This window comes from Saccopteryx bilineata, chromosome 5, assembly GCF_036850765.1.
Source record: "Saccopteryx bilineata isolate mSacBil1 chromosome 5, mSacBil1_pri_phased_curated, whole genome shotgun sequence".
NCBI lineage: Eukaryota > Metazoa > Chordata > Mammalia > Chiroptera > Emballonuridae > Saccopteryx > Saccopteryx bilineata.
This window is the reverse complement of record NC_089494.1, coordinates 20195275-20209861: the sequence shown is the minus strand read 5'-3', so window position 1 is coordinate 20209861 and position 14587 is coordinate 20195275. Positions and strand designations below refer to the sequence as shown.

At 46.2% G+C, this 14587-nt stretch overlaps 1 protein-coding gene across 7 annotated transcripts in view; it reads left to right on the top strand.

Annotated features, from left to right (window-relative positions):
* Positions 1 to 11729: 11729 nt before the first annotated feature.
* The window catches only part of SMARCAL1 (SWI/SNF related, matrix associated, actin dependent regulator of chromatin, subfamily a like 1), a 59983-nt gene continuing 57125 nt past the window's right edge, over positions 11730 to 14587 (top strand). For 4 of the 7 annotated variants that reach the window (XM_066280949.1, XM_066280950.1, XM_066280948.1 and 1 more), the window contains exons 1-2: positions 11730 to 11932; positions 13487 to 14367. In XM_066280949.1, the coding sequence (XP_066137046.1) occupies positions 13545 to 14367 (823 nt within the window). In that variant the 5' untranslated portion in view covers positions 11730 to 11932; positions 13487 to 13544. Of the gene's footprint in view, positions 11933 to 12054; positions 12501 to 13069; positions 13107 to 13486; positions 14368 to 14587 lie in introns of those variants that run through there. The other 3 variants (XM_066280945.1, XM_066280946.1, XM_066280947.1) reach the window with 3 other exon arrangements.

The following is a 14587-nucleotide window of genomic DNA, read 5'->3' as shown; positions in this document are numbered from 1 at the left end:
GTTGCAAATTTTCTTGGTTACATAGGTCGGCCCTGTTCAGTATGGGAGGGGATTAAGCACAAACATGAATGTCAAGCAGCAAGCAACATTGGGGGTCTCTTTTGGAAGCTGACTACCACCATTATTCTATTTAAATATGATTTCCAATGTATGCAAAGATAGACAACTGGCCAAGTTCAACTGCGTCTCCCTTGGTAGGTAGGGTTTATCGAAATAGAACTACATTGAGGAACCAAATAATTTTCCAATTCACACTTCCAAGGGACCTAACCTATGGTAGCCGACCTTTGCCTGGATAGTAAGAGGCTCAAAGAGCTGGCAACTCCCCACTCTATTCCCACTCAGCACAGGACTCTGGGTAAGGCTCAGTCAGTCAGAGCTGCTAGCATAATCAGGCGGAGCTTCTGCCCACCCAAAGACCTCTGGCTCTGCCACTCTGTCCGGTAACACGGGTGGGCACCCACTCCCGGGGCGCTTGGAGGAAACTCTCGCTCACTATCTGTGCGCGCAGACCAGGATATCAGGCCGGCAGTCTCACACTCTGAGTGAAACCCCCACCCGCATGGAAAAGTTCCAGCGTTGGAATTGGCTCTTGTTCTGTCCCCGTGTGCGGCTTTCTCAGGGTGCTGGGGCGGCCTGAGATTTCGCTTTTGGCCCACACAAAGGCCCCTGACTCTGCCTTTCTGTGGGATAACATGGGCGCACACTGCCGAGGCACTCGGAGGAATCTCTCGCCCACTATCTAGGAGCGCCGACCAGGAGATTGGGGAAAATGGCTGCCCCACTTGTCTTTCTTTGTCTGGGTTTGGCGCGAGTGTTAGCTTGTATTACCCAGGTTGCCACAGGAACAGTTTTTCCTTGGCTTGGATCTCCGTGCCACAGCCTGGTTCGGCCATTTATGCCATGGCCTGGATCTATTCACCCCCTTTGCCTGCCTTAGTTTCTATATTCTCAGTTCCCTGTGAAAGCCGCCCTGTTTAGGTTAGTGAGGAAGGCAGAGCATTTCTTACTCCCTATTTCCTTTGGGGTTTGGTTATATATTTAGCCAATTTTTTGCTCGACCATACCTTTGGGTGTATTGCGAAACATCTGGAGGCTCCAAGGATAGGTTTTTCTGTTTCTGGTTGAAGATCTTGTTGAGTTTTGGGGGAGATTTATCGGTATCGCTTCCTACCCCGCCATTACTCTCTGGTAGCCAACCTTTAATCTGCAAATCCTCTTTCGACATGTTATTTGTCTCCAGAATGGAAACGTCTTAAGATTCTTTAGTTGTAAATAACAGCCTTCAACTTTAGCTAGCTTGAACATAAAGAAATGGAATTTGGGGATGGATTCTGTGGTGTCTTTTAGAAACCATGAAAAGGCTGAATTGCCGAACCCCGAGAAGGGTGGGCAACAGGGCTCCTGCAGACCTCTGTCCCTGCAGTCTCCGGCTGTCCCTCAGAGTGCCATTGATGAGCCTCAGCTCTCGCCCCCTGGGCTCCCGTGCTAAGTTCAAAATGCCAAGTTCTTGTGCAAGGGCATCTGATGTGCTGAAAGGGTGAGGTGTGCGCCCCAGATCACCAGGGGAGGGGGGTATGTGATACACCCTTCACAACTGAGGGCTCACCTTGAGTGTTGTGTGGAGGGAGTTCCCAGAGACCAGTGAGTTTTCCTGAGCTGAGCAGCCAGCCCAGGAAGTATTTTCTATGAAGCTCATATAGACGTAGTATATTGAGATGGTCGCTATTGAGATTCACTTTTTTGCATTATTGTATGCATGTTTGTATTTTTACCTAAAATCATTTTGTTACCATGCCGAACGTAATGAACAAAAATCTTTTCATATCAACTCACATCCGGTTCAGAAGCCCCTGATCGTCTCGGGGCGTATTTGTTTACATTTAAAATGTCTCGGTCATCATTTAATTTTTTACATTTAACTTAATTTGATTCACATTTTTCATTCAATTTAATTTGATTCACACTTTAGTCTAGCACAGGATCAACCCCCCCCCCCCAGGGGACATTTTTAAAAAGTGGGGAGTGTTTTGGGTTGTCCTGATGATGAGTAGAAGTCCCATTCCTGGCAAATGGGTAGAGGCTAGGGCCCCGGGCACCTTGATCTTTTGCAATGTGTGTGACAATTCTGCATGTGCCCTGTGCTCCACACAACTTTCAAATGTCCCACTAGATATTTATAGGGCTGAAATCTCATTTATAACCCGAGCTTTCCAATGTGATTTGATCTTATATATAAACAGCGGGACTTTTCAAAATGTTTTTTAATGTCCTCCAAGTATTCACTAAGAAGGACACGACTATGTAAGTGGCAGGAAGATTATACTTTATTGGCTTTAATGCTTTACCAGGAGTTGCTCACTGTTGTGGGAAATCGCATCGCTACAGAAATGCGCGTGGTAACTCCGTCTCCAGTATCCCTTTATTAGTTCTCACTCACAGCGGTCACCCCTTTATTAGTTCTCACTCACAGCGGTCACGCTGGTGGCGAGCGTACTTTTAGGAACTAGCATCCATTTCCTTACATCTTCCAGCGCAGTCCTCTCTGCGCTGTGCCCTATTGAAATACCCCCCACTTCTTCCATGTCGTAGCCACTTTCAACTCTAAGTGTCTCAGCCCTGCTTCTGGTCACGCCCAGGGCAGCCTCGGGAATCTCCGGGAGCACTTCCCTTAGGATGGCCCCTGACATCCAGGTTGGGAGTGGGGACGGACAAGCACTGGGCCTGGGTTCCCTGAGCTCCCCACATTTGTGGGGAGAGGATGACGGATGCCCCCGTGGGTCACAACAGAAAGAGAACCAGCGGGTCTTACCGGGTGGAAACTCTTTGTTGTTTCACTCCTGCCGCCCCGCTGCTGCCCATCAATGCCGCCCGCCTTACAACAAGCTGCTCTTGACGGGCTCTGGATGTAACTTACACTTCCCCAGTGCCTCCACCGTGCCAGGCATCGTACCACCCGTCTCTCAGGCATGGAGACAGGCAGCACTGTCCCCGTTTTATAGGCAAGCAAACGGAGGCTCAGTATCTACAGTAAGGACAAGATCCCGAGAACCCTCCCCCTGCTTCCAGGAAGGCGCAGAGGGTCCGCTCCAAGTTCAGGCAAACGGGCGTGTCTTCTCGGTCCGTGTCCGTTCTCTTTGTCCCTTTCTGTGCCTGTGCAGGCCTGGAGGAGAAGGGGGCTGGGAGGAGTTCTGGCCAGATGGCAGCATAATAAATAAATCTGATTTAATAATGTGTTGCTCTCCTCTTAATTAAAAGGCTTTTCCCTAAATGATTTGCTGATCACACAAGCAGCACACACTGGTTGGGCATGGATTGGGGGACCGAGGGAAATCTGAGAGGAGAAGTTAGATGGAGAGGTCCCAGATGGGCAGAAGCAGCTCCTCCGACACATGCCAGGTGGGCCAGCTCCAGGGGCTCTGTTCAGGTCTGAGATGTGTTCAGTCTAATGACAGGGCCTTGGGGTGCTGGCTCTTCTCTGGGCCCTGTGTTTGTCTGAAAGCTGACTTAAGCATAGGGGTTTGGAATTTCTGGGATGGAGATATAAGCTCCATTTTGTCGAATAGGTGGCTGGAATGCTAGCCTTAGGAGTGGTTAGATGGCCTATGGACCATTTTGCACACATAATGTTACTTTACTTATATGCTTGACATATAGGGGCAGTGGCAGGAGAGGGTTGGGCTGCCCACTGTTCCAAGCATTGTCAAGATCTGCAGTTGCAATCAAATGATACTCTTTAATAAGCTCTCTATTTCCTCTGTGCAATTCATTCCCTGTGACTAAAATCTGCTTTACAGCAATTATCATACAGAAACATAGTTTCAAAGCCTCAAATGTAATTAGAACATATTATTGATAAAGCGTTAGCTGAGGATTTAGACTTTGAGTTTGTTCATGAGGGATTGGTTTTGTTAATTTTGATACTCCCTCTCCCGCTTTAATTGCAGTTGAGAGTTAGATCGCAATGCCAAATTCATTCAAAGTCCGCGTAACACCCCCACCTGGGACTCCTGGCCCTCCCTTCCTCATGCAGACTTGTCAAAAGGCCCCCAAAGGTGATGTTATTCAGGAAAATATCCTGTCAATCTGTAACTCTCTCTCTTAAATGTTATTTCATTTAATTAACCAAATTTTCCTCAGCATTGTGATCCTGTCAGATCAAATCATCTTTGTAACCTCCATCTTCCCTATTATTTCTGGATGTCAAATCCCTACTTACCCTTCAGGGGCCAGTTCAGATAAAGCAGACTTCCTGATGTTCTCACCCCCGCCCCCTCCGTGTACCTGGGGTCACACTAGCCAGCAAGGAGCTCACCTGTCTCCACAGCAGTGTTTTCTTTTTGTATTACAGTTTTGCCACATGTCTGCTCTCTTTTCCTGGGCTTGGAGCTCCTCGAGACAGACTTCTTCTTTCAGGTTTGTATTTCACTCATGGACAATAGCATCTTGCACACAAATAATGAAGGCTGGGTTGTAGAGGCTTCTTATTTTGTTTCATTTACCTGCTATTACCTCTGCCCCTCCTGCTTCACTTTTTAAGCGTCATGAACTGCACACCGTCCCTTTCATACCCTGTATTTCATAATTCTGTGTCTTTGCACATGCCATTCCTTCCCTTCTGCTTATTGGGGCCACACTGCTTTCATTATTATAGCTTTGTAGCATATTTTAAATGTTAACATTGGAATAACAACTCACGTCTGTTGATAACTTGCTATGTTCCATGCAATGGGCTCAGTGCTTTACATGATCTCATTTAATTATTTTTTTATTTTAAAGATTTTACAGGAAGATGAGAGGGGGGGAGAGGAAGAAGCAAGAAGTAACAACTTATAGTTGCTTCACTTTAGTTGTTCATTGATTGCTTGTCATATGTGCCTTGACCAGGCAAACCCAGGGTTCGTAACAGGTGAACTCAGTGTTCCAGGTCAACACTCTATCCATCGTGCCACCACAGGCCAGGCTCATTTCATTCTAACAGGAGGTCTCTGGAATCGGTACAATTATTTCCATTTTATAGGTGAGGAAACCAAAATATGAAAAATTAACCTACTTCAAGACAAATGCAAACAGCAAAGTGCAGAGCAGTATGTACAGCGTGTTACCATTTACATAAAAGGGATGGAGGGATCAATATGCTTTACTGAAATGTGCAGGCAATACACCAGAAAGTATGCAAAAAAAGAAAAAAGCGATGGTATTTGTTGCCTGCTGAGAAGGGAATGTAGCGGTTAAGTGACAAGGATCGGGGCAGAGGCAGATTGAAATGTTGAAGGCACCAAAGCTCATGCAGTTTGGGTATGGGTGGACGTTGAAAGAAAAAACATACAAAAACAATACAGAATTCGGCACAGGACCCTTGAAGAGGCCTATGCAAATAAAGGTCTCTGAAGTCAAAGCTTATAGAACTTCCTGTTACATCTGCTTCCCCAGGAAGAGAACAGTTCACTGCTGTGCTCTTGCACGTGTGTAGAGTTAGAATCACGGGAATGCACTGCCTGTTCAAAACATATAGAGATTTGTAAATGGTTATATTTCAATGCCATCTCTCTGACTGACCACATAAAATAGAACTTTAAACCTTTTCAAAAAGCAAGTAACTTTATATCTATATTTCATCAGAGAAGGACTGTCTGTAGCAAGCTGAAGGGAGCGCTGGGAAGAAATTTTGAAGTTGTCTGTTTAATGGAAACCGGGCAGTGGAAGGTGGGACTTACTGCCATCATGTAGACATAGAGAGTCATGCAGGAACATCTGAAAGGCTTCTGCATGTGACACTTACCGGACCACACATCTCTTGCTCTACAGGCAGGGTTAAGAAGCGAGTTCCTCCTCTTAACAGAAGTTTACACGAGAAAAGGAAAAGAAAAACTCTAAGTATATTGAACTGATTGCTAAGAGGGAGCTGATTTCCAGGAAACAAGTGCTGGAGGACCAAAGAGGAGAGTGGACTGGATGCTAATGCTCTTTCCCAAATGGATCTGATGGCCCGTGGTTTTCTATTATTGCATCCAGGAGTAGGAGGCCCCTTACTGTAAACTACCTAGAAAGCATTCGTTCTCTTAACCGCTCAATTAGGATAATTTGCCCTCGTGATGAATGAGACTGTCCTTCTCTGATTAGTCAGAGCGTGCCTCCATCTAATGCAGATGTAAAGAGCTCTGTCTGAAGCAGCTGGTCAACCTCGCGTCCTCAGCCCACTACTAATGCCTGTAACTCCAGCCTGCAGCACGGCTCCGTGGAAAGGAATTGATCACAAGCCCCTCAGGTCAACAGAAACATAAAACACCTCCATATATCTTCTTCCTGTGGACAAATCTGAACTTGCAGAGAATTTGGAGTGGACACTAAAGAGAATCTTCCGACAGCAAGAAATGTGAAATACTGGTGTCAGGGAAGGAAGGAGCAGCCCTTCCCCCAGACCCACAGGAACCCCACACTTCGGATGGTTATTTAGAGGCTGTCTTAGTTACAGGGAGACAGGATGCAGCCCTTAAGGCCTTGTAAATTTATTTCCCCTACTTTTGAAATTCCTTAACAATTGAGCAACCTTGCCTGGTCAAGGCACATATGGGAGTTGGTGCTTCCAGCTCCTCCCCCCTTTTTTCTCTCTGTCTCTCTCTCCTCTCTCTCTGTCTCTCTCTCCTCTCTAAAAATGAATAAATTTTTTTTTAAAGTCCACAGAACAATTGAGCCACCTTTTGTTTGTGTGTGTGATTTTTTTTGGGGGGGTGGTCAGGAGTGGATCTCCTTCCTTTTTCTATTGAAGCAGGAAAGGAGGGAAAGGTTAGGGGAGGGAAATCTAACGTGTTCCACTTGTACTCTTTTGGAACTGAAAAGGAGCAATTTCACACACACGACAAACGACTAAAAATAGCATTAGTTGTGGGCAGGCTGGATACGGGGTTAGAGGAGTAGAGAGAAAAAAAGAATAATAAAAAACTAATACATGTAACATAAAAATAACAAGAAAGGCATTAGAAGACAAAGCATAAATAACAGAACGAAGAGGTTAAGAAGGCCACAGACCAGTGACAGTGACACAGGCTGGCTTTCATGGACTCTTATTTGCCCTCTGGTGGCTTTCACGAATATTGCACCAAGCCAATGACAATTCAAAGTTAAATGATCACATCTGTAGACACGGCTTGGGCAATTTCCCCGTGGGATGGATAAAACTATATCAAGTGTAGAATATCGGTCGAATCTGGTGGTGCCCCCTTGCTGTGGAATCTATGGAGCAGCATGGGAAGGAGAAGTAGGAGGTAGGACACCCGAGATGGAGTTCTATATCCTTGCATTTAGCTCCTCTTTGCCTCCATTTCCCACTAGTAATCATGAAAGAATATAATGGTTCCAATTCATACTCCTGTAAAGAAGCTGCCTAGTGTACAAAGGAAAAAGAATAGTTCACAAGGAAGATCAGTTTACTATCCCAACATTCTCAGCAAACTTCATGTTCATTGTGATGAGACTCCGAGTGTGTGAATGTGTGTAAGTGTGTGCACGTGCGTGCACGGAACTGAGACATTCAGACTCCCTGAGAAAGAGACACGATGCTGGCCTCTCCCCTCCAGGCAGCTTTCCAAAGCAACCATCTAGCCAGGCCACCACCCATCTCTTCTTCAGACTCCTGCATGGTTTCCCAGCAGGCCTTCGTGCTGGCCCACTTGCCTTCATCCAGAGCAGGCTCTGCTCAGCAGCAAGAGCACACCATTCCAGGGTGAATCCATTCAGGGGCTCCCCTTTGCTCTCAGACCTAAATCCCAACTTCTTCCCGTGGCCTGCAGGACAGTGAAATTACCCGTCCTATCTGCCTCTCCGGTCCCCTCTCCTCCTCCCACACTGCCTGCAGCCACACTGGCCTTCTTTCATTCCTCAAACACACTCAGCTCTTTCGTGCCTGGGTGCCATGTGCTCTCTTTCCCCTGGTTCGGAGCCTTCCTCCCTCTGACATTTGCATCACTGCCTCTTCTCCCTATTCCGGTTTCAGTTTTAATGCTCTCCCTTACGGAGGCCATTCCTGATCTCTTTAGTGTCTGTTTGGGCCCTCTGTTTAGGTCTTTTAAGCATTTATCATTCAGTTTACTTACTTACTTATTTACTTACTTATTTATTTATTTATTTATTGGTCTGGCTCACCAAATAGACTGTACAGCTTTATGAAGAAAGATTAGCCTCTCTGGGTTTTTATTTGCTGTCACAACCCCAGTGCCTTTGCACAGTATGTGGCTCATGGTAGCTCCTTGAATTGTTGTTACATGAATATATGCACGAATGGATGAATAAACTGGAACTTGACATATTAAAGGAACCGAAAAAGTGAAAATTTACAGGTCTAAGAAAACAGGAGCAGGGAGTCAAGGGCGATGCTTTTTGCAAAGGATTTACAAGCTGTCTTAGGAGAAAGTGTGCCAGATCTGAGAGAGGTTTGTGAAGTAATCACAGCCACCAAGACCAAACAGTTTGAGAAATTAAGATGCTTAGAGAAAACTTACACCAAATTATGGGATGCGCCATGTAGAAGTAATACTGGAGTTTCTGTCTTTATAATACACTTGGAGTTTGGAGGCGGAGGAGGAGGGTTAGAGGAGGCAGATGAAAGGAGGCAGAAAAACTGAACTGTCAGACTCAAAGCTATTAAGTCCATCAGAATGGAACCGCTCAGGAAGGTGAATTTCGTGGCTTATAAACCTTCTCATTGCTCCTCTGTGCTTTGGATATGCAAATACCTTCGCGGGCTGACAGCACAGAGGAGGGAACAGCCTCCTTATCCACCCAAAGTCTTGCATCTCTCCCAATTCTTATCACAGTGCTCTCGATGTAATTAATCTGAGTGATGGCATGCTCTTGAGGTGGCTGTCAAATCTCCCTCCCCAAAGACCTGTCAAACCTTCTCCAGGGGATCAGAAACGGGAAGAGGGAAGCCTCCCGTCTACATTACTATTATTTCAGCTCCAAGGAGAAGGACTTAAATCTGGCATTGGTATGCAAATATAAACCATCAAGCCAGGGCAAGCCTGCAACAACTATTTGTACATTTAATTGGTGTCTAGAAAGAGCTGACATTGGTATTGGTGTTCCCTATTTCAGCCTGGCCTCTGCTGGTCTGTGACATCAGGCCCCGCTAACTTCTCTGAGCTTTTATAACACGCAAATGTGCTATACGGACTAGCAACTCATCTGGCTTCTATCGGCCCACCTAAAAACCCAGATAGGCTCTCAAGTCTCTTCTAGCTTTAAAATTGGACATATTGTATACCCTCAATCATCCATCTATCAGTGTATATTTGTTTGCTGTTCAACTAAGTTTTGAGTACTGGTAATTGCAGTGAACTGTTTTGATGGTTGTCAGATAAATATAGGACATCCAGTTAAATCTGAATTTCAGAGGCACAACGAAGTACTTTTATAGCATAAGCATGTGCCATGCAATATTTGGGACAAATATTTGGGACATTTGCTAAATCTGACAATTTTAGCTATTTGTTCTCCAACTACTGTAACCTTTTGGAGGGACAAAAACTGGATTTTAGTTGTCTCTGGGATCCCTTGTGTCTGTTCTGAGATTTCACAGTGTGCTAAGCACTTCTCCAGTATTATCTTGTTTTGGTTCTCACCACAAGGAAATTTAGCTAAATAGTATTGTTTTCTATTCTACCTTACAGATTAGAAAATGGAATTACTGTGTTTATGTGGCCAATAAAAGGAGTAAAACTGAAATTTGAACACTTTCTAATACTAAATGTCACTCAACAGGCCATTGTCTTTGTCACTGAAAAAAAAAGATTTACTGATTCAAAATTCACACCAGGTCTATATGATTATTATAAGAAAATTCAAAGAATTCAGAAAATATCAATTAAAAAGTAGAGTGTATTGCATCTTACTCCTGGCCCTGAAGACATTTGTGGGTTTTTGAATTTCCTTTCTCTATGAGTTTATATGCCGTTATAGGTACAAATTTATTTATTTATTTGTTTGTTTATTTATTTATTTATTTTTATTTTTTCTGAGGGAGAAGCAGGGTGCAGCAGACAGACTCCCGCATGCGCCCGACCCGGGATCCACCTGGCGTGCCCACCAGGGAGCGATGTTCTGCCCATCTGGGGCGTTGCTCTCTGCAATTGGAGCCATTCTAGCGCCTGAGGCGGAGTCCATGGAGCCATCCTCAGCGCCCGGGCCAACTTTGCCCCCATGGAGCCTTGGCTGCAGGAGGGGAAGAGAGAGATAGAGAAGACGGTGAGGGGGGAGGGGAGAGAAGCAGATGGGCGCCTCTCCTGTGTGCCCTGGCCAGAAATTGAACCTGGGACTTCCATGTTACATCCTAGGAGGCAGACCACAGCAAACCCAAAGTGAATTTTATAAGTTTTATTGCAGACCTGCGCAGGGACTGCAGGCAACCCATGCAAGGGAGCACTGCAGCCCCGAGCTTCTAAAATGGCTTCTTTTTATAGGGTGGCTATCTAGGCTGAGCAAGCACTATACAGAAGCAGATGTGGCAGTTAGCTATTCGCTAGGGAGGTCGCGCAGCACAGCAACAGGGGGCGGGGTATAGCTCAGTGGAGAATTTCAAACATAAACTTCTGATAAGGGTCTCTGACTCATAGAATGCAGGATGTTGGGTCTACATTTCTAACGGTTATCTTTTTTTTCCCCTCCAGCCATGTACTGGATGTACTCAGTTTTCATGGCTGGTGGCCTGCACTGCTTGTCCTAAGATGTCACATTCCACACGCGGGTCTGACGCTCTATGGCTGAGCCAACCAGCCAGGGCCAGTACAAAATGTTTTAATGGATCACACTATATACTGTACATCACTGTGCTTTTCTTTTCTTTAACAGTATGTCTTTGCCATTTTCCAACATTTTCTCGCTCTCACCTTTTCCCACAGAAAATAAAGCCTAAGAGCTTGGATTTTAATGAGAGAAATAGCATTTTCTTAAGTAGAGATATACCTCTTTAAGATAAGCCATGTTTGAAATCAAAATAGCAACGTTCAAGTGTATACTGACGATAGGAGAATATTACATTTACCACCATTGAGTATAATGGAGATGATTGTGTAAGGGAAAGGATGCTCGTGGACAGAAATGGAGTAAACTGACTCTTAGTGTCAGTTTATCAATTTTCTCTCAAGAGCAGGACTTTAGAATCAGAATCTCAGGTCGCCTAACAAGGTCTTGAAAAAGTTATCGAATAGCTGTCTTGTTTTCCCATGTGTAAAACGGGGATAGGAATAGTATGTGTTCCATAAGGTTATGGTGAGAATTAAATGACATAATTCGCATTACATGCTCAGCAAAATGCCTCACGGTGACGACAATGATGACGATGATGACAATGACGATGATGCTAATTCTCCTTTGACCCGTGGATGGGCACAGTGAGTGGGGCTTAAATTGCGAGGTTATCAATACTAGGAAGAATGGGGACACTTTTTATTAAGAGCTACCAAATAGTTCTCTCTGGAGACAACCCTGTCAGCCCTCTGGAGACCGTTCCATCAGCGAGACTCCAGTTTTCGTAAACCTCAACGTCCCAGGTTTTCATGCTCCGGGGTTTGACTCAACCTTTGGAGGAACCGAGGACTACAACTCCCAGGGTGCACCACTCCAGCTCCGCCTCACCCACGACGTTGCGTCTCTCCTAATTCTCGCCAAACTCCCAGCCCAAACTACAAATCCCAGAAGACCCTGCAGCACCGGTCTTTTTGAAGCGTAGTCCCAGCCTGTGCCCATGTTGCTCGCTGGGAAATGTACCAAGCATCCTTCTCCTTTTAGGCCCGAGCGCTGCAATAAGGCAGGCGAACTGGCAGCGTTCGAATGCCGCCTCCTAACCGCCCGCTTGGAAGCGTAATCTGGCTCGGGAGGACTTCGGAGACGAGCCTGGGCTCGGGTCTGCCATAATTGCGGCTCGTGTTCTTACCCGGTAAGAGGGTTGACTGGGAGGAAGGCGGCGAGGCGGACGAGACCAAGTGCCAGCCTGGGGCAGCCAGGGGGAGGATGAGTCCAAGTGGAGATCGTAGGGGAGGGCGAGGGGCGTGGCTCTTTCTCACTAACGTGCAGGAGTGAGGCGCGCCGGCCAAATAGGAATTTTAGAATGACCCACCCTGGAGAGGAAGAGCGGCCATATGGTGTGATGGCTTTACGGTTTGGGGCTAACTAGCGGGTCTTCACCCACATGGCCTTGCCACCCCTGGCTCGTGGAGACAATTGGCGCCCCAGGCCTTGGACGTGGAGAGGGCGGTGGCGCAGGGGCGCCCCAGTTGGAGAGTTAGGCAGGGGTGTTGGCAAGTTACCCAGGAAGCCTGAGGGCTTCGGGTGCGTCCCCGGAACGAAGCTTTCCTAACCCCTTCCGAACTGTCGGCGGTTGGAGGTAGAACCTCTCTGGGGATAGATGTACTCCGGGGTCTAGGCCAAAGGGAATTCCAGCAGGAAAGAAACCTTTGCACCCCCAGAGGCCTCGACAGTGCTGCTGGAGTGCCCCCTGTGTCACTGTAAGCATTACAGGCCATTGCATTGGGTGGGGACTGTTGCGTTCGAACCAAACGAGAGAAATTGGTGTCCAGCTCCTTGGTTGTAGAAGATTGTAAAAGTAGCATTGAAAAGAGACTTGAGTAAATTAATCTAAAAAAATAACCCAGGTACAAAATGGAATGTATGTAATGATGCTGTTTTGTAATAAATACACATACCTCCCAAATATGTGGCATGTGTCAATGGGTATGGATAGAAAAAAATTAGAACTATACTCTCAACAATGAACAGTGGTTATTGATGGATGGTGAGGTTACAGGTTCATTTTACTTTTTGCGTCTTTATGTAGCACCTGAATTTGTACAGTGAGCATGCATTCCCCTCCCCCCACCCCCTTATTTTTCCTAAAGAGTCACTGGGTTGCTCTGAGGTGATGCATTTTGGCAGGCAGGCACCAAGGCCAACTGCCCTGTGGTTTGCATCTGGCCACCTGCAGATTGATTCTCCAAGAATGATAAGAGGCTTGAACTCGAGCAGTGAATGCAGTGTGCAGTCTCTCTGAGGCTGATGCTTTTTTTCCTTCCTCCAGGTTGGAAAGAGCCTGTGTGAACAAGTGTCACACCCTGGTATGTGGTTGTTTTGGTCTATTTCAGTCTCATCCATTATCCTTTCTAATTTGAAAAGTTCTCTATCTGCTAGATTTAGGTGGTCCTGCATAATTTCCTTGGGATCTGATAACTCAGATTGGCTGGGGAATGAGAGGGAAAATACCTCTTTAGCTTTTGATTGATCTTGCTTTTGGCTTTTTTGTCAGGGTCATTGTTCTAGCTTATGCTACCTAGTATTCCTGTGTGTGTGTGTGGTATTTTAATTATAAAAGAAACTTTAATATATCCTTTGTTGTGCTCCTTGTGCATTTCCTATGACAAAAGCTTGCTAAAATTAAGGTGGGCATGTGATAAATATATTTCATGTTTATTTCAATATATATTTTTTTCTTTCTCAGCTTTTGCCACCTCTCTGATTAAAGATTGACGTTCCTGCATGAGCATTTTCCTGTTAAAATGTCCTTGCCTCTAACAGAGGAGCAAAGGAAAAAGATTGAAGAGAATCGTCAAAAGGCTCTGGCCCGCAGAGCCGAGAAACTATTAGCAGAACAGCAGCAGAGCGCAGGCTGGAGCTCGTCCACCGCTGCCCGTTCTTCCCCGTCTAAGCAGGGTCCATCTCACAGCCTCCCCAGGAACTCTCTTAAGCCAGTGAGCCATGGTGTCATTTTCAAGCAACAGAACGCCGGTAGTTCATCTCATGGTGACCAAAGACCTCATAATCCACACAGTTTTCATCTTGGCCCTCTGGAGCAGGCCGAGGGGACCTGGAAGAAGCCAGAAGAGATGACCACAGCCTGCCCACACCACAGCCCCCCGAGTCAGGTGCCTCTCACTGGGATCTCCCCTCCCTTGGCACAAAGCCCTCCAGAGGTTTCCAACAAGCTCTTGGGTTATGAGTTAGGTCAAGATCATCCTCAGGTTTCACATGGGACCAAATCGACACCCTTGGCTACCACAACTCGTGAGCCTGTGGCCAAAACGCAGAGTTCTCAGGAGACACCAGCTTCTTCCTCGAGACAGCTTCCCAAGGACCCTGCCCTAGAGGCCACGGCAGCCAGACCTTCCACCTCGGGCCAGCGCGTTTCTGACGTCCACTGTGGCTCAGGAAGTGTGATGCCCAGGACAGAAACACTCCAACAAAAACTGGGGTCCTCCCCGCACACAGCAGTGAGCTCCCACGAGGGGATCTGTGTCAGGGACGGAGACCGTTTCCAGGTGAAGGTTGGCTACAACGCAGAGCTCATCGCCGTGTTCAAGCATCTGCCCAGCAGGTGTTTCGGTAATGAGTCTTCCTTTCATCCAGTTCTTCAGATTTTTTTTTTCTACTTCTAGAGTCTCTTTTAATCTAGCAGTTTCTCATAAATATGAAGAGATGCCTTGGCACATCTGTCCATCCAGTTGTTAAAATTTTTCTATTTTAGTCCATGTTTCCTTTTGTCATAGACGTTCCTTCAAACAGCTGCCAAAATTGGGGGCTGCCGCATGGCCGTATGCTGAAT